Genomic DNA, 20,447 nt, shown 5'->3' on the forward strand with positions numbered 1-20,447 from the left:
AATGAATGATTTCTTGCTTAACTACATAATTGTGTTGCATGCACGCTTGAAGACAGAAAGAAAAATGGGAAGGATGTTATTAATAAAGAGAAGTCTATTATTAAGAAAGAGAAACCCAATGGATACTGGCAATTCGGCTGTTCTTTTCAGAAAGGACCTCCAAGAGAACATACCTTTCATAATCAGTCTGGTGAGGGGAGAAATGTACAGTAAATACAAACAAGAAAATAGTCCTAGAGTCCCTACCTCACACCAATTTGCCCTGCCGAGAATTTTTGCAGATTCACCCGATTCACTTGCATGAGCCATATACCATGACTCCTAATTAATAGGGAAGGAAATTTAAGATGGGAATGCTTGAATGACTTGTGGAGGTTGCAAAGTTAGTGGGGGAGCTTTGGTTAATCCAGGTTTTGGAGATCTTCCTAGGATAGGAAGGATATCGGCCTCCTTTCGCATTTGGAAACAGTTACTCACCTACTGCATTACATAAGAATTATTCTCATTTTAAGAAACTTTGTTTAAGCTAAGTTTCACATTTGCCAAATTGTAGTTTGATGATGCCTTTCATGTGAAGGTGGAGGAAATGGCTATATTCTTTGGGCATCTTATGGAAACCGCGCTTAGGCAACTGATTGTCATAGTAGTGATGGCTGACAGGTGTGTTCTCCACAGTCTTAGAGAAGGGCCAAAACCCATACAACTTCACATTTTCACACATTTCCACAGCAACACTTGCGATCATCAAGCCAGTGGACAAGCGGTATGCATCCACACCTTTAGTTCTCCAGAAAAGGCCAAGCTGTTTCAGGTACTTGGGATGGAAAAAGAGAGCCTTCTGTCTTGCTTTGGACTCTCTGAGTGTGTGATACACTTTTAGGGAGGGGCCAGTGTTTGCCCTGTAGGAAAAGGCTGGCAGAAGAAGGAAGGCATCTCCGTAGGTTGCAATATCCTGCAGAAATTCTGCTTTCTTCTTTAAGTTCTGGTATCTGCCAAATTTTTTAAAAATCATAGTTGTCAAAGTAATAATAACCAGAGTTAACTAGAGGATGAGTTTACCGGTAGTCAAAAAACAGAACCATTTATTATCCCATGTATAAAAGAGCTAAACTATGAACTCTGAAAAATCATGCAAGCATTATGAAGATATCAAGAGTTATATCTCCCTTGGAATATCTAGGTTTTCAAGTTCTACTTTCTTACTGGACCATCCCCTACTGGATAGATATTTCTTGTATTATTTAATATTCCTCCTCAGTCATCTTATTTCTAACATTGCTTTCTGATGCTTTAACATCTTGCAAATGTACAACCACATTTTTTCAAGCATTTGAAAAATTTATTGAGCTATACATTTGTAATTTGTGCATTTATTGTAAATATTTAATTATAAAATAGAAATTTCCTTTAGGAAACCTGAAACACATATGGGCAAATATAAGTAGCCATTTATATTAGGTTAAAATTTTCTGTATGCATTATGCTATCACTATTATATATAATTTAGAGGATACCTTAGTAAGTGTTGCAGTGAAAATGATTTTTGAGTATTTACTAAAGTAAGCTTTTGGAAGGCAGGTACAATATAGTTTTCTCTCAAGAGATTCTGGAATTGTTTGGAGGGGCATATTCTATTAATAATGCTCATCAGTCACTTTTGATGAAAACAATAGAGTAAACATATGGTTGGGATTTTTATGAGACAATCAACATTTTGCAGCAGCCACACTGCAGATATGAAACACAGGAATTATTTTTATGTAATTTTTTTAATTTATATATGACAGAAGAATGCATTACAATTCTTATTACATATATAGAGCACAGTTTTTCATATCTCTGGTATATTCACAAAGTATATTCACACCAATTTGTGTCTTCATACATGTACTTTGGATAGTAATAATCATCACATTCCACCATCATTAATTACCCCATGCCCCCTCTCTTCCCCTCCAACACCTCTGCCCTATCTAGAGTTTGTCTATTCCTCCCATGCTCCCTCTCTCTATCCCATTATGAATCAGCCTCCTTATATCAAAGAAAACATTGGGCATTTGGTTTATTGGGATTGGCTAACTTCACTTAGCATTATCTTCTCTAACTCCATCCATTTACCTGCAAATGCCATGATTTTATTCTCTTTTATGCTGAGTAATATCCCATTGTGTATATATGCCACATTTTTTTTTATCCATTCACCTATTGAAGGCCATCTAGGTTGGTTCCACAGTTTAGCTATTGTGAATTGTGCTGCTATAAACACTGATGTGGCTGTGTCCCTGTAGTATGCTGTTTTTAAGTCCTTTGGGTATAGACTGAGGAGAGGGACAGCTGGGTCAAATGGTGGTTCCATTCCCAATTTTCCAAGGAATCTCCATACTGCTTTCCATATTGGCTGCACCAATTTGCAGTCCCACCAGCAATGTGAGTGTGCCTTTTTCCCCACATCCTCGCCAATCACAGGAATTATTTTGTCAAGATAAACTATTCAATGTGAAAACTGTATTTTGCCAGGCTGTCCTAAGGCTTACCCCCAAATGTCTAAATACAATAAATCTTATGAAGAAAGTGCCACGAAAATAAAAGAGTAATGCTAAAACTCTGAAAGAACATGGAATAAATTAACTTCACTAGTATTGAAAAAGGATGAAGAGATAAATAAGTTCTCGTTTGATCAGAAACATCTAGCTTATGACATTAGGGGCACAACTGAGTCATACCTTTGATGAACCAAAACCTCTGTAGGATGTCAAAATTTGCTAATGTATTCTTTTGTATTTTCCCCCAAAACCATTCCAGCTGTATTGCAAGTCATCCTTAGCAAAGAGATTAGCACTTAGACTAAGAAACATGTTAAACAATGAAAAAGTATTCTTGAACAGTTATGTAACTTGGAGATACTTACTTTAGCATTATTATACTGGGATTTATAGTCACAAGATTGGTTTTACTGCCAACATCTTTACTAACATTTCCGTTGGTTGGAGGGATGTTACACCTGAAATATTTAAGAAAAACTATTTTCAAAATATAACTTGTAAGAAACAAGTATATACATATATATATCCAAACCTAGGATAAATGTTCCTATGTCAGAGAAAATCATTGCTCTTAAAAAAGAACCTCAGAATCCATTTGATCTCCATTTAAAACTATTTAATAAGTACTTAACTCGTAGCTGACATTTCAATGTATATAAAATATACAAATTTGATAAGTACTTTCAATATTTTCAGTACATTTTATGAGTATCAAAACCAGAAATGACAACTACATCTTGCCTAGCTTTTGAAGGGACTTTAATCCTTTTATTAAAATCATCACTTATATTGATTATATTTCCACAGTGGTATGATAACTAATTTACAGACTTAAAAATAAAATTTAAGGTGCTGCAATCAAGATGAAAGCATCTTCCAGAAAAAAAAGACTATATAAAAACATCAAAATCTCCCAATTTCCATATGGATAGTTTTGCACCAAATTATGGCATTAATAAATAAAGCCTTAATGTTCTCATAGTGACAATGCCATACTGATTTTCTCATCTTCCTTTGAGCACTAATTTGTTTTTACATTGAAAACCCTGGGAAGAATTCTAATTTAGAGTATATTTTAATAACAAGAAAAGGAGGAAGATGGTTCTGACTCTCTAAATATATTTGAAATTTGAAGTGGCTCATCTCTTTAAAGCTAAGCAAAAAAAGAGAGCACCAAGTGCTTCCTAAGGAAGGCTAAAATAATGTGACTGAGGCTGAAATGTTCTGTTCCATGCCATATGAAACACAGGGAAAAATGAAACAAGCACTTTCCTCTTTGATACAAAAGATACACCAGAAAATAAATATGGCGCCTTGGGGAAGTCAATGTCAAGTATTGATAGGAGGCCATAGCAATGACCTTATTAGTGGGCCTCCGGTATCAACCCACAGTCCCATTCTTTTGAAGAATCAAAAATGATCTCCAAGATAGTACCACAGGAAACTCCTAGGGGAAATATACATATTACATATCATATAGATACACAGTCACAATAGTATGGTTGTAGCATAGGAATAGTATAGTTATTGACTAATTTTCATTCCTTACACATTTAAGTTGTAGCTCCAAATTTTTTTGAAATGGAAGAAAACTAAGCAGCTTTCAAATTGTCTTATAAACTATCAACATGCATAGGCAAAATAATTACTATCTTAAAAAATTAAATAAATTCTAATGACATCGATCACACCTAATTCTCATTTTGGCTTTCAGTTTGAGTGCCCAACTTCAAAAGGAACTCTATGTTCAGAAAAAACATCTGGCATCAGCAAAAGTAAAATCCAAAAGCAAAGGCATTTATTTTGGAGTTATAAATGAAATAGCTGCCGAGACTGTTTTGTTTGTTTGTGTTTTGAACCCAAATTTGTATTTCCTATACTTGCTATAAAGTAAAATCAATGTTTAGACATAATATTCAACACAGATGTTTGGGGAATTTTAAGTCTGTAAAAAGTCTATTGCAAGAAGAGTTATTTATCTTCATTATGGGTTTTTCCACACTGGGAATTTGACTGAAATGGCTAACTTAACATTGACCATGAAGAACACATTCAATAATTGTTGGTCTGTCATTTTCTTCAACGTAAAATTTTAAAATGAGATTCAAGTGAGGAGGAGCTATTTATTGAAAAATCATAATCTTGTTTTCAACTGATAAAAGGGGTAATGTTAAAGCACGAGGGATCAAAAGACCTCTGATATATAAAATCAATACTCGTAAAACTGAAATAAACAGGTTTCTACCAACTCTTTAAAAAGGTGCATTTCAATTGAAAACCATCCTCAGATGGATGAATCACCTCTCTGTCATACTTTGAGAGTGGAAATGTTTTGTAGCATGTCTTATTAGTATGAGGCACACATAGAAACTGTTTTTGTTTCTATTTTTGTAAACTAGGTAATATCAAGATAGAAATGATTTAAAACCAGAATTGAGGGAACCTGCAAAAAATATATATATTTTTCAATTTCAAGAGAGAAAACTAAACAGTGATGTTCATGGCTTAAAGTGTCAAGATCAGCATTTTACTTAGCTACTGGAGAACAAAACTTCTGTGACATTCTCTGTAAGAAAAAAAAAAAAAAGGTCTTCAAGGTCAGATGAGACTGGGAATTACTCCTCCCTGGAGTCCTTCCCAGGGAGCAATGCTATCCATTTAACTGTAAAGGCCCTGATAAGTCCTGTAATCCCAAACCCTCTTTCCCTATGATTTCTTTCTATCAACAGTAGATGAAGATGGCACGTTTTCATCTTTCTGGTATGAACCTTCTGAGGACCTCATGAGCCATGTAACAATTCAGGAAAGCCCACCTGTGGATTTTAGCATGCACAACAACTCAAAAGTCAAAATTGATACAGTTATATTTTCATTACCCCCTTTATCCAAATGATCTTGGGTTTCCAAGAAACTATTGACAAGTCTTACCTAAAAACAAAGTCGAATTTATCTATTTCAGCTCCGCAGAGAGAATTATTCAGAATCCCCCCATTTCCAACCACGGCACACTGGTTATAAGGATACTCCACAAAGGGCTGGGACTAGAAGAAAAGAGTGGAAAACTAGCATGAAATACCATTCATTTCAGAGCCACAAACACCATCAGCTTAATTCCAGTAACTTAACTCTTCATATATGCTAAGCAGAAGGAAAAAAAAACATAGCAAACTGATCAACTTATTATGGCTTCTAATAAAATATCATTACATAAACCTGTTTGATTTCTCTTAAGAGGAAAAGGCACCACAAAATATACAATAAAGTGCAAGAGCACAAAGCATAATATATTTGCATATGAAATATAATATATAGCGTACATCACGTAAGTAATAGAATGGAATGGCAAAATTTCATATCTTTCCAACCAAATGGACATTTTAGCACACAAAAAAGGAAAATATAAAGAAGTTAGAAAGTAGCATTAAATCTTTTATTCTAAGGCATAAAATTAATAGGTAATTTAGCAATAGTTTCCTGTGCATCTTAAATAGAGCTTCAGGCTCAGTAATGGTTTAGATTTATGCTTGCTGGTTCTGCAAATGACCAGCCGGGTGCTTCAGGGGGACCTACTAACTCTGGGCTGACATACTTCACATCAATTTCCGAGGCCTGAGTATTTTTCATTTCCTCCCAGAATCTACCCCGCTTATCCCACAAGGTTTCCCATTTTCCCAGAGTCCTCCACAGTATGAAATATAACTTTTCAATTCAACAGTGCACTTCACCTTTTCTGGTCACTCCCTTAAAGTAATAATGTGTACTTGAGCCTGCAGCAAGAGTGTCAGCTCATACCCCACAGTGACAACGTCCTGGTCCTTCTACTTTGTCTCTAATATTAGAATGTAAGTCTTCAAGGGCAGAGAGGGTGTTCCTTAGCTCTTCATTTCTCTTCAGTTTTCCCTCCATATCTAGTCTTGCACAATGTACACAGTGAGTACATACTTATGTTTCCCCAGGGCAGACCCAGCGGTGTGCTGGAGCTGCCTCATTCCGATTATAGGAGCCAACTGAGCAATATTCAAGAACTCCACGAGTTCCCAGCTAAACCACTAGTATCTTGAAATCAGCCATGATGTTGATGTTGAAACCATTGAAAATGGCAAAGGCTATAAAATCTAAGACAAAACCCCTCCTCCAAGCCATTTCACCAACACCACTGTCCACAGCCCAGGGCTGATGTGGTTCTGGGCAGCGCAGAGTGCTGGCAGAGACCCAAGTCACTAGCTACCACCTGCTCCCGATGCTGCATCTGGGAAGTGCCCAACCAGCCAAGAGAATTTTGATCCAGTACTTCTCTATCTGTAAGTTTGTTTGTAAAATTTAAATTAAACTTAACTGCATGAAAGGCACCATTCCAAGTGTATAACTTATGAGCACATTCAATCCACACAACCATCTCATGAGCACTTCACAGATGGGAAAACAGAGGTATGAATTTAAGAAACAGCTACAGAGAAGCATAACACTCCCTGTATGAATCCAGGGAGTCTGCTCTGGAGAACCTGCTGGTGCAGTTTCTTACTAGTCAGTGAGTACAGGGTTAATATAACTGTGTGACTTATTCCTATTTATATCCACAATGCCTACCAAAGCTCCTGCCTTTTAAATGAATGGTTCTCTGATACCTCAGGCTACTTTATGTCACTGAACTTTCAGCTCAGGATGTCTTCAGACAGTGTTCACTCAATGGTACCACAATAAATTCTGAATTTTATAGATAGGGTAGAACACAAAAATGCAAATCTGCTTTTTATGGTACAATAGAAAAGATTACTGAGGGATATATATCTCAAATTAAGCACTCAAAATAACGACTGTGTTCTATGGTTTCTTGGTCAACTGGGGGGAAACACCCATATGTTTTGGGATCTCATGTTCAGTAGGAGATGAAATAAATTACAAACCCTAAAATAAACCTCCTAAGAAAATGCAAATTTGCATGGCTCAACAGCCTGCTCATTGCTCACTCTGTAACTTTACCAAGTTTTTGGAGAAAGTGACTTTGCACCATTTAATCAAAAGCATTCCTTGCCATCTGCTGTGTGCCCAGCCATTCTACTGGGTTGTGGGTTGTGGAGGGGCAGAGTAGAATAGGGTGGACAAGCAGGCAGCAAGGTAGGAAAGTGGTCAATTACACCATGAGTCCCATCCAAAGAAGTTGAAAGTTGAAGTAACAAGGGGTTGCACTGGTTCTAGAATTTCATTTCCCCCACTAGTCCAAACTGGGAAAATGGATGCAGTTGTTCATCACATGCAGAATATCAACCTTATGCTTTTTCTTTTAAGATGCCAAGTGAGGGGCTGGGATGTAGTTCAGTTGGTAGAGTGCTTGCCTCACATGCACAAGGCCCTGGGTTCAATCCCCAGCACCACACACACAAAAAAATAGGGGATCTGAGCACCCTCAGATTTCAGATCTGAAGGGGACTTAATCCCCATTGACACCAAAGGATGACTGTGTTCAGAAATCACTCTGCAGCTGGGGTTGTGGCTCAGAGGTAGAGTGCTCGCCTAGCATGTGTGAGGCACTGGGTTAGATCCTCAGCACCACATAAAATAAAAAATAAAGATATTGTGTCTACCTAAAAATAAAAAAAATTATTAAAAAAAAAAGGATGCCAAGTGAGAGGCAGAAGATCTTGTGCTTCTTGCTGGTCAGCTGAAAGCAAGATAAACACCAGCAGAAGTTGCATGAGTAAAGAGTTGCCCACTGAAGTCCTCTCCAAGGCCTTCCTAATAAGGAACAGAAATATTCTTTTGTTATTAAATTTTAAATTATAGGCCATTTCTTTGCACCACGAGAAAGCTTTATGAGTTTCCTTCTTGAAGAAACAAGGACTGTACAACTACAGACCATGAATTACATTAATTTTGTTGATTTCAAAAGACTATATTTTATCTTCATAAAAATTTTCTCTACTGCCAACTATTTCTTTATGAGTTAGTTTTTGTCCTCCTTCTTTTCCACAAAGCTTGTGGTATTTTTTTCCTTCATCATTTTCTATTTATTTCTCATTCATTCTTAGGAAATTATCCTTTCTCTGAATTGTCATACAAAAAAATCAAAGCAATTTACATGAGCAGCAATAAGTTAGTTGAAAGAAGTCAAAAGTCCAACAGAAGAGAATTAATTATAAGACTCTAATATCCCAAGGTTGGCAAACTGTGATTCCATATTGGACCATGTTGATTTGGCCTCGTAACTTTTATATGGATCATGAAAAGATGCCTGAGAGTATATGTTCATACACAACCAGATTTTCATGACAAAAATTTCCCCAAATTTGGGTTTGTATTTAGTGATAAGTTTTTCCACATTTGTGTCCAGCAGTAGAAAACCATATCATTACTGATTTGTTTTCGTAACAAGTATATGTAGTGGGGAATGTTCTAGGAGCTTTGGCTACACAGGGCAGACAATAATCTCTATATTATGAATGTTTGTTTATTTTCCAAAAATTCTTATATATTTACTTCCCAAAGATAAGTCACATCAACCTACAGTTTCTTCGTGAATGAATTGATGTAGTCACCAAAGTTGACAACTAGAAGCATCTTATTCCAGTATTTAAAAAAGAAATGTTATCTGCACAAGCCTCAGTAATTACAATAATTATAATGAAGAAAGCCCAAGTGCCTCATCTCATTGAGAGACAGGAGGAGTCAGTAGATATAAATGACAAATGTCCTTCCCTTCAGAGCCACACCACATTCAGAATTGCCTTTCTGTGGATAGGGATGCAGCTCAGTGTGCACCACTTGCCTAGAATACGTGAAGCCCCTGGATTAATCCCCAGCAGCATAAAAAAAATGCCATTTAAAAAGGTTTCACTATACATATTTTATACAACATAACAGAAAATGGTAGTATTTTAATCATCCATCCATTCATTCATTACTGTAAGTTACAATTTGAAGTGAGAGAAAATTTATCCACCACAAATCTTTACTCACCGCAGGAAGCATATGAAAAATGTTCTCTCCGATCGGGATTGTTCTTTTACTTTCCACCTCGTAGCTCATGTTAGTTCCAACAGGAGTGTTATTTTGAGAAACCACGAAGTTTTGAATAGCATCACAACAGGAAGTAAGTTTTGCTCTGCAATGGGTAAGAATGAAAGTGAGCTGAGGAATGAGACTAGGAAACCAAAAATAGAGATCACAATGGAGAAGGCGAGAGAGGAGCTCCATGGGCTGACTTTCCAAAGCCACCAAAAGACAGGGTAAAAATGGCAGGGAGCATGCTGAATCAGACCCAGTAGGGGGTCTTCTCACCAACATAAAATACTCATGAGAATAACATTTGTAAATATGAAAACATCCTGTAATGATGTTATTATAATATTAGAAAGAAAAAAAATGAAAGAATCCACGAGAGCACTCTCCTTCATCCACAGTTTCAGTTGCCCCATGTCAGTTGCAATCCAAGAATATTAATATTTGTCTTGACTCTTTCAAAGGAGAGGGACCCTATTCATATAACTTTCATTATAGTCCATTGTTATAATTGTTCTTTTTATTATTAGTTATTGTTATTAATCTCTTACTCTTCCTAATTCATAAATTAACCTTTATCTTAGGTGTGCATGAATAAGAAAAGCAAGGTAAGATAGAGTTTTGAGTCATCCACTAGGGGCTTTGTGTGTCCCTTGAGGATAAAGGGGGAAGACTGTATAATTATTTTACAATAATTATAAAAATACAGAAACTAAGAACAGTATTACCATCACTGGAACAACATACAATCAATTTGTAGGAGACACAGCCAAGGTAAAGAAAAGCCATTAAATATACTGATCTTTAAGTGAAGTGAATGTAAACTTATAATTCCTTACAGGAAGCCCAGAAACTGTTAATTAATATCAAGCTGTACTTCAAAATTATTACTGTAGAACGAAACATTATTTTTAGAATGCAGATCCAGCAAGGTGCTTTCAGGGATCATCTGAGTTAGCCCTCACCCTGTAGCAGGTGAATGTCAAATTGCTCAGGATTTATATTTTGTCTAATTTTTTAATTCTCCAGGGACATAGATTCCAAAACATCTCTTGATAAATTATTCCAGGGTTTAATCAACCTCAAAGTCTGGGGATTTTTCCATTTGCAAAACTAAACCAGATCTTAAATCCCTTTTCTCTGATAGTTTATTTCATAGAGCCTTCTCATAGGAACACCATGTAACTAAAAAAGAGTAATCAAACATTTGATTGACCTTTCAATCTTGACAGAATTTCCTCTTCTCTCAGATTTTTCCTAATAAGGGTAGTTTTCCATTATCTTAGTCACCTTGTTCCTCTTTAAACCCTGACTTATTTCTCCATGTTACTTAAAAAATTATGTATGCAAGCTGGATACACCATGGGAGAACAGACAGTGGGTCTTCTGCTAGAGCTGACTTTAGTGACATTGATTATAATTGGTCCTTTCCCATTATGCACTTTTATTACTGGTTCTTGGTTCTTCCGAGAATACTATTGTATACGTCCTACTGAATTCTGTCCTTTTGAAAAAATACAATGCTCTAATTTGTCATGTTCATTTTAAATTCAGTCTTTCTGAATTCTGATAATTCTCATGGGATGAAAGTCAAGGTGGTATTATTTGCACCCCAAGGTCAAGGTTTTCAATAGTGCTTTATATTATCAGTTAACTTATTTCACAAAATGTACATTTTCTCCTTTTTCCCCCATATTTTGCATCAACGCATTACAATTATACATAATAGTTGGATTCATTGTGGTATATTCTTCTTAATTGAATTCTGTTACCTGCTTATTCCTTTTTGTGTTTTAAAACCTATCATTTCTGAAGGAGAATTCATGGAGATTAACAAAAGAAATAATAAAAATGAAACGATGCATAGTCAACAACATGGTACTCAGTAGTATTTAATTATAAATTTAATTTGGTAGCAATTCATGTGACACATTGCAAACTCAGAAACTTTTATGTGTTTATGATGTCAAGTGTCTCTTTTATCCAGCTTTTTGAGAAACTGCAATGTAATAAATTCTAATTTACCTTTGACAAGTAACTTAATGTCTCTAAGGATATTTCATGCTTATAAGAATATCGCATCACCAAAAACATTAACCAGATTCCCATGGTGCTTTTTTATATTAATAATTTTTTTCTGAAATTATATTTTTAAAAATATATTGATATAAAAATTTCAAACCTACAGGAAAGTTGAAAAAATTGGGAAACCAATTATATTTTATATAAAACCAGCTATATTTTATGATTGACTTTTTATTAATTCTGCCTTATTGTGTATCTATCTTCCAATTTTTGTTGTAGTTATTGCAATTCAAAATAGACTGCTGTCCTCGGTACACTTCACCTCCAAATGCTTCCTACCTCTCTCTACTCCCTTTTCAGTCATAGAGGCAACCATTTTTGTGGTTTCTAACTTTTTTTAACCACAGATCAGTTTTGCCTAATTATAAAATATAATAAAGAGAATCATATAGTTAATGTGATTTTGTGTAAGACTTCTCTTATAGCCTAACCGCTTTTGCAATTCATTCGGGTTGCACCTTTTTATTGCTACAATCATATTCCATTTTATGGATGTACCAGAGACAGGTGAGCCAACCTCCTTACACTTTTTAAGACATCACTAACAAAAAAACATTAAATACCTAATTATGCATAATAATCTTCTGGGGAAAATATCAGCATAATAATCTGAAAAACCATTTCTGAAGCCTGCCTTTAGTCACAAACTAATTAAACTTTTTAAGTCTGTGTATTCTGCTACAGAATGATAAATGCATGATGCACTCTGTCACTCCCTAGCTATTACTCTGGCTCAGAGTAACAGCCAGTGGCAACATAAAACCTAGCTGCTTATAATCTCCAAAATAAAACAGATTTTTTTTTTTAAAAAAGAAAGATCTCTGTTATTCCATTTCTATCAGCCTAAGAAGAATCAACTCTGATCTTTGGTCACTCCAAAGTGAACTAGATATGTTCACAATAATGAGAATGGCAATTCTTCCCTTCTTGTGAAAAAAAAAAAAAGGTGGAGACATTATGAAATGGAGGATGCTGTTAGTGTTAATTGGAAAATCCACCATTTCCATGATGGCCAAACTATCTCTAATGTGAAGTTCCACACTCCACAAGAGTTGGTGTCCAGCCAGCTTGACAGGGGCAAGCCAAGCATCCACAAAGCACTGTATTCTTTCCACCACATTTGCACATTCATGCCCACTTTGATTCCCACTTTGGAGCAGCAGACAATACTGTTATTTTCATTTCACAGATGAGAAAACTGGGGATGAGAGACCGTAAGTGATATGACCAAGGAATTCAGGTTATAAACAACTCAAATCTGCATCTTACGATAATAAGTTCTTGATAGTTTACATGAGTGTATTGAAATTGTGAGTAATGCTGTCATTTACTCCTCTTCCTTTGGGATGCTTTCCAAAATGGTACCGTGATATAATAGTCATTCATAAGCAAAGTGATCCAAGCATCATCTGGCTACACAATCTGCCTAGTCACAACCCAAAGGCTACCATATCATTTATACGTACATTAAATGCTTCAAAACTCTATCCAGATATAATTAAACATGAACTCTTGTTTTCCTTATAGGGTGTGCAGGATTCTCTGTGGGACCAGGGATATCAATTGATCTGGTCAATGTGCCCTAAACACTTGCTGGGTCCCACATGTAGCAACTTCCTTCCCATAACCCAGGTTCAAGAGAGAACACACCGTTCACCACCCCCAGAAAAGAATCAGGATTCCCTGGACTGCACAGAGTTCCAGAATTCAGAAGAATTTGTGTACTTCCCAAAGTGCCTGACTTTCAAGGAGTAGGTTGGTCTGGGTAGAATCCAGCTTCTTATTTTTAATCTTAATCTATAAAATTTGGACTCTGAAAATGTACCAACTCATTTTGTATCCCAGATGGTCTAATAAATACACTTTTAAGAAAAGGATATTTATTAAGTTTATAGAAATTCCTTTTTTTTCACCACAGGTGCTATTTCCTTTATTTTTTTTTTGTTTTCTTATTTCATTCATTTAGAGTCTCAGGTCAAAATTGTCTTTTAGTTCTAAATGGAATGCTACCTGGATTTTCATGAAATGTTAATGACTCCTTAAGGCTTCTAGCAGTCAGGACACTATTGGACACACTGAATACTAACCACCTCCCGCTCTGAGCCCATGGTTCCCAGGCATCTCTTCTGTTTATTAAACCCTCTGAGATTCCCTAATGAGATGGGGGCCACTCAGGGAGGGCAGGGAGGCTGCAGGCACCTTCTAACTATTAACAAAGAACTACCCTTCTAGGATTCATTCTCTGTGGTTCTAATGAGAGTCCTGGAAAAGGAGCTTCAGCGTACAAGCACCTGCGGAAATGCGAAGGACATGCTTGCCATTCTAACGGTTTCTAATAAAGCAACCCATTTTTTCCCTTTCACGAAACCACAGCATACTGGGAAAAGTGATATGCCAACGGTCCCTCTTAAGATTGCCTTCATTTCTTTTAAATTTGTAACAAACAGAAATTTGATGGTCCTTTATTGTTGCCTTTCCTCTGGTCTCACCCTACATTATACAATTCACAAATTGACCAATAATGCCAATAACAAACACCTAGTGCAGTCTCACTATGTGCTAAATATTTTATCTAGATTATTACATTTAAGCCCTCTGATAATCCAACAAAATAGGTACAATCAAAAATTCCCTTTTCACAGATGAGGACCACTTGGGATCACAAAGTTAAGGTCACAAATCACATATTCATTCATTCATATTTGTTTAGCTTCTATTAAATACTGAGTACTATATGAGGGGCTGTCTACACACTGGTGAACAAAATAATCATTTTCTTTGCCTTTATAGTGTTTATGATCTAGTAGGGAAGGTCAAAAGGATAAATTGTAAGGTACTAAGCCGGATTAAAACTCAGAACTGAAGTCCTTACTCTTTTCCCAGTGGGATTTTCTAGAACACTCAAATTCATAATTAGAAGCACTTAATAAAGAGAGCTGTGTGAGCTCAGAAGGTCTTTCTACTATTATTCACGTCAATCATGTAGTAGACCCCATGCTCACCTCCTCACTGTCATCATGCCCAAGTGACCAAGAAGAATACTATTCTCCACATCTGCAGAGGGACCTGTGTGTGCAGCTCCAGCAGTTGAGACATGGGGAAAGTGAGAGACAAGGAATAATTCAGCATTGGGAGTTGAGACCAAGTCATGCCTATTTAGGGACCATTTGAAGGATCCTAGATTTGCAACTTTTAATTGTTTAGCTATAACTCAGCAGTGTGCATTGGCTTCCCAAAATTCAAATGTGGCCTGGAATTGTATAATTAAAGGAAGAGTGGCTTGAGAAGAGACAGAGACACATTCCACTCTGATGCTCAAGCCATACCCCGTGTGTTCAGGTCTGTTGTTAGAAGCTTTTCTTTCAAAGGCTCATTGACAAACAGGGGCCTGTCTGGATGGAGCAGATCAAAATCCATGACAGATGAAGAACCAATAATATCCAGATAGCATTGGTCTGGACAACTTCAAGAGATTCAATAGCTGTCTTCAAATCTTAGGACTATACATTATATGAAGGAAGAAATAAGGATTAATGTATGATTTCAAGGACAGAATGAAGAATGTTTGGGTTCCTCAAAATCCATGCACTGAAATACTAATCTTCAATGTGATGGAATTAGGAGGGGAGTATTTAAGAAGTTATTAGAGGTAGATGAGGTCATGAAAATGAAGCCCTGATGAATATGAAATTAATTACAATGAGAAGTGGGCTCTCGGCCACCAAGAGAAGGAATCTCATCTGAACTTATCACAGTCATACTGGAACCCTGATCTTGAACTTCCAGCCTCTAGAACTGAGGAAATAAATGTTGCTTATACCACCCAGTCTATGGTATTTTGTTATAGCAGCCTGAGCTAAGACAAGGCTTAATGCACAGAGCAATTCAGCACACATTTACTGGGCAGTCCTAGGTGAGGTTCATGATCCAAGGTCATGGGAATTACGACTTGCAAATTACTCAATGCAAATATAACTAAAATAAGGGTGGGCCCTAACTTACAGGACCTTATTCACACTAGGATAAACAGTTGTAAGATGTAATTGGTATTGATATCATTTCAATACAATGAGACAAGAAGAGGCTGTAAGAGGAACATGAGGGAAGGGCACTTCAGCTAACCTGTGGTTTAGGGAAGATTCTGTAGAGATGGCATTAGCACAGTTCCCAGAGGGTCCTCAATAAATATTTGTTCATTGAATGAATCAACCCATGCTTGGATAATAGAGAGCAAACAGCAGCTGGAGACCAGAGAGAGGAAGTCTGGCTGGGAAGTGGCTGGCAGGCTATCACAAGAGAACTGCCTAATTAAAGACTAGCAAACACAGTGACTCGGGAGGCTAAGGCAATTTCCAGCCTCAGCAATGTAACAAGTTCCTGTTTCAAAATCAGAAGTAAAAAGGGCGAGACAATGACCGGGTGATGAGTCGTTCTCTGTGGATTCCCCTGAAGTTCAATATTCCCAGTAGAATTTATTCATTTCACAAATATTTATCAAGAGCATCTTGTGTTCCAGGCATTGTGCTGGACCCAGGTAGAAGCCAAGGGATAATGAGGCACCATCCCTGCACTCATCTTGTATCTAGAACAGCACAATTTAGATAAGTAGAAATTGGGAGATGCTTCAGAGCAATGCAATAATGGTGCTTAACAGTTTGCTACCTACTGTCTAGAGAGAAAGGTCCATCCAGTAGGGATTTTCTTTCTACAGAGTCACTGAACCACAGGAAAGAGAATCAATAGATGGGTGTGCAAGCAGAGAACAATTTGACACCCACCCCTCAGAGAGCCATAGAAAACACTGTATTCATAAACTTATACATTTTTGAAAAGGGAAATAGAAAATTCTTTAATGAATTCAGAAAGCATATTTTTAACAAAATTTTTAGGGTTTTGTTTTTTTTTCTATTATTATTAACTGCAATACAGAGGTAGAAAAGGAGAAAAAGTAAATCAAGAAGAGAGAAACCAAGAAGGAGAAAACAAAACAAAAAACAAACAAAAAAAACAGAGACAACCAACAACACAGTCACAGCGTAAGACAGAAGAAAAAGTCACATAAAAGGGAGAAAGACTTGAGAAAAGCAAAGAGGACAAAAGCTAAAAGATGGTTACACACAAACATCAGGGATGATACGGAAGGTCAGTCCTTGTCTTTGATGCTGATACAACAAGGAAAACAAGGTGGTGAGAAAAAAGGAAACAGAAGTTTTACTGCTTTGCTAGCAAAGGAGAAAGGCTATGGATTCAGGACCCAGAGGCTGCCATTCAAACTGCAAAGGGAAACAGAGGGCCTTTAATCACAATGGCTCAGGAGGCTGAGGCAGGAGGATATAAAATTTGAGGCCAGCCTCAGCAATTGGGACCCTGAAAGACTTAGAGAGACCCTGACTCAAATTAAAAAATAAATAAATAAATAAAATGAGTTGGGGATGAGACTCAGTGGTAAAGCACCCCTGGGTTCAATCACCAATACCAAACAAGCAGGGTTAGGGGAGGAAGATGAAGGTTGTTTCCAAGATCATTATCCGTAGAGCTAATTACTGTTTCCTTGAAAGAGCTTTTGTTCTAGTTTATAGGTCCAGAGTTTTTTTTATTCTTATGGAATAAAAATGCAAGGCAGATAGCTTGACTTAGGACAGAAAGAATGTTAATCTGACTTCCCCCAAGGTTGAGGAGGGGAAGAAAGAAGAGGAAGAGAAAAGAAAAAGGAAAAAAAAAAAACCCTTGCCAGTTTTAAAATAAGCCACACTAGTAGCTGAACAGCAAGGTTTCTATTCCAAGCATGAAGTGGACCCCCATTATATGAAAGGAAGCCCTGTTATAGATAGACCCCTGAAACATACGGAGAAATGCAAATGTGCACATTACCTGTGCAGAACCACAGGTTTATGCAGACAGGACACTCCATAGAAATAAGGCCAGAAAGAGACACAATCTATAGGTTCAGAAAAGAACATTAAAAGGAGCAATGTGTAAATTTAAGGTTCATGGACATAGATACCAAAATAATAACAATAAACGCATACATGGTATCCTTCCACAACACTATTCATGTCAGCTTATTTGAACCTTACATTTCTATGAGGGAAGAAAAACTATCACACTCACTACTGCTATCCCCAGTTTTCAAATGTTAAATCCCAGTCAGAGAAGTGAAGTGAGGTCATACTGCCTGAGGTCATACAGCGAATAAGTGACATGCCAGGGCTTTAAACCCAGACACTTAACACTGCCTGGTTCTCCCTCATTTGCACAAATCAATCACAACAGAGAGACAAAGAGAGAAGAAAAGTCAGCTCCTGGTTCAAGCCTTGTGGATTAACTTGAAATATTTCAGGGGGAAATATCTTCAGATATTTTGGAAATTGTGATTAAATCTTTTTAAACCGTGCTGAATTTCCACACCTATATGCATAATAAATGGGCGAAAATAGTAACCAAATCCCTTCCTCCTGGGGCCAGGGAAGACCCAGCCAGGTCCAGGTTAAGGGGCTGAAGGTTGGGAACAGAGATCCATGGAGTCAAGGTTAAGGCCCCAAATTCCTACCTAGGAAATAGATGATTTGGGGTTGGATGAACCAAGGCAAAGAATAGACTAGATTAGTGGGGGAAGGAGGATCCAGAAAAGTTGGTACATTCAAAACATATTTAGTGTGTGAAACTGCTAATGTTTAGTGATTGACTGGAAATGGGTACTGAAGGAGAAGATGAAGGACCACAAGGGTCATGCCTAGGTTTCCCATTGAAGTCTCTTGAGGAAGGGTGGTACCTCTAGGGAAGAGCCTAAGCAAGAGTGGAGAGGACAATGGCTGATGGTAATGAAGGTGGTGACCTGTTATGGTTTTAATTCATACTGAGACTCATAGATGGAAAATGGACCCATAGAACCCTGAAGTGAAATTATGAAAGAGCTGGGTTGTGAGGTCTTTGAACACAGGAGAGAGACGCAACCAACTGGCTGGCTTCAGATGCCTTTTGGAAAGAGCACAAAGCAACTGCAGAACTGATCTCTCCAGAAAACCCCCTAAGCGCTCCAGTTTGCATGACTGTCCCCTGCCTTTTCAAAACTGTAAAGTGGAAGTCAATTGCAAATTACGTAAGTGTGAAAAAAGCAAGTTCTAAAAATACAAGGTCAACCGCAAAGATGAATGTTAAGATTTCTGAATATATTTTAGTTTTCAGACAAAATCAATCCAGGTCGCTGTCATTATTGTTCAATGTGTGAAAAGCATGTAAAGAAGTCATTTGTATCAAACTTCAGTTGACAGTTTATACTTTTATTTAGTTAGATATTTGAAGGGAAAATCAAGAAATCTTTTTTAAATTTTTTTTGTTATAGATGGACAGAATGCTTTTATTTTATTTATTTTTAGGTGGTGCTGAGGGATGAACCCAGTGCCTCACACGTGGTAGGCAAGCATTCTACCATTGAGCCACAACCTCAGCCTAAGAAATCTTTTTTTTTTTTTCCCTTTCAGACTTTGGCAATATATTGAGATCCTGGACTAACACTATAATCTCACGAAGACAGTTTTGTGATTATAATGCTGAATCAGTCTTAACTGTAGTTTTACCAACCTGCTACTTCTTTTTTCTTTTTTGGTGGGGGTGGTACTGGGGATTGAACTCAGGGACATTTGACCTCTGAGCCACATCCCCAGCCCTATTTTGTATCTTGTTTAGAGACAGGGTCTCACTGAGTTGCTTAGCACCTCACTTTTGCTGAGGCTAGCTTTGAACTCTCGATACTCCTGCCCCAGCCTCCCAAGCTGCTGGGATTACAGGTGGGCACCACTGCACCCAGCTCATGAAGCATTTCTTAAGGGAAATGTTCCCGGTATATTCTGTGTCAATGCCACTTTCTTTTATAAAAGTTCTCATTATTTCCTGAATTTCAACTTACTAGACTTATTCGTAAACGTGTGCCCTGGTGAAAAGCACTGCATGTGTATCTCAAGGGGCTTCATCCACACTATGGGGCAGCATCTTGCAGGTGGAGGAACAGGCAGGCAGGTCATCCTCCTGGTCATTTGATTAGCCTGGTTCACATACACAAATGCGCCCTCAGTGCTCCTAGAAAGCCAGCTCACATTTCAGGCTCTTTTCCAGGACAGCTCCCATGGCTCACAGAATTCATGATCTACTTTTTTGGCTTCAGCCCTGAACTCAGCTTCTGATTTTGCCTGGCCTCTGGGAACCATGCACTTATATTCCTGCTTTTGGCCTCTGGCTGCCTTCCAGTTCATGACTTTTCATCTCTGCCCTCGGGCTTTGCCTTAACAGAACCTCAAATATGAATTATCCATTCCCTCACTGGGCTAGAGATACCTTATTCAGTCCCGAGCATGGGCTAAATAATCTGTGGAAAGGCAGGATGTATAATTATTGGCTCTGCCTATAATCAGGCTGATTAATTTTCAGGAAATTCAGAGTCGTTTCTGATTAGACCTCAGAGCATGTGATTTGAGTAGCTATCTTGAAAAGGAGGGACAAGCTATGAAACCCACACAGAAAAGTCCTTTTCTACTGAAAATAATGCACAGGAGGATTGCAACTTAGAAAGTTGAAGCTTCATACTTGTTCCTCTATATGACCTAGTTTCCATCATGAAAAGATCAAAGAGAGTTCAAAGAGAACAAATTGAATAGGAAGTGTTGGTCCTTACCAAGTGCATGGCATAATCCAAACAAAAGGTTCAGAAAAGCAAAACCTAGGCATATGTGTGTTTGTACCTCTCCTTCCCTTGGCAGAGGTTTGGAACTGAAACTATTATAGCTTTATTGTTACATCATCGACTTGCTATATTTATTATAGATAGCA

The 20,447-nt window shown here is 37.3% G+C and overlaps 1 protein-coding gene across 1 annotated transcript in view; it reads right to left on the bottom strand.

Moving 5' to 3' along the window:
- Positions 1-526: 526 nt before the first annotated feature.
- Positions 527-20,447, bottom strand: part of St8sia6 (ST8 alpha-N-acetyl-neuraminide alpha-2,8-sialyltransferase 6) — a gene marked incomplete at its 5' end in the record, with an annotated part of 118,678 nt that continues 98,757 nt past the window's right edge. The window contains 4 exons of the mRNA XM_026407738.2: positions 527-989; positions 2,909-3,001; positions 5,472-5,584; positions 9,498-9,642. Of these exons, the coding sequence (XP_026263523.2) occupies positions 527-989; positions 2,909-3,001; positions 5,472-5,584; positions 9,498-9,642 (814 nt within the window). The remainder of the gene's footprint in view (positions 990-2,908; positions 3,002-5,471; positions 5,585-9,497; positions 9,643-20,447) is intronic.

This window comes from Urocitellus parryii, chromosome 9 (genome assembly GCF_045843805.1).
Source record: "Urocitellus parryii isolate mUroPar1 chromosome 9, mUroPar1.hap1, whole genome shotgun sequence".
NCBI classification, from domain to species: Eukaryota; Metazoa; Chordata; class Mammalia; order Rodentia; family Sciuridae; genus Urocitellus; species Urocitellus parryii.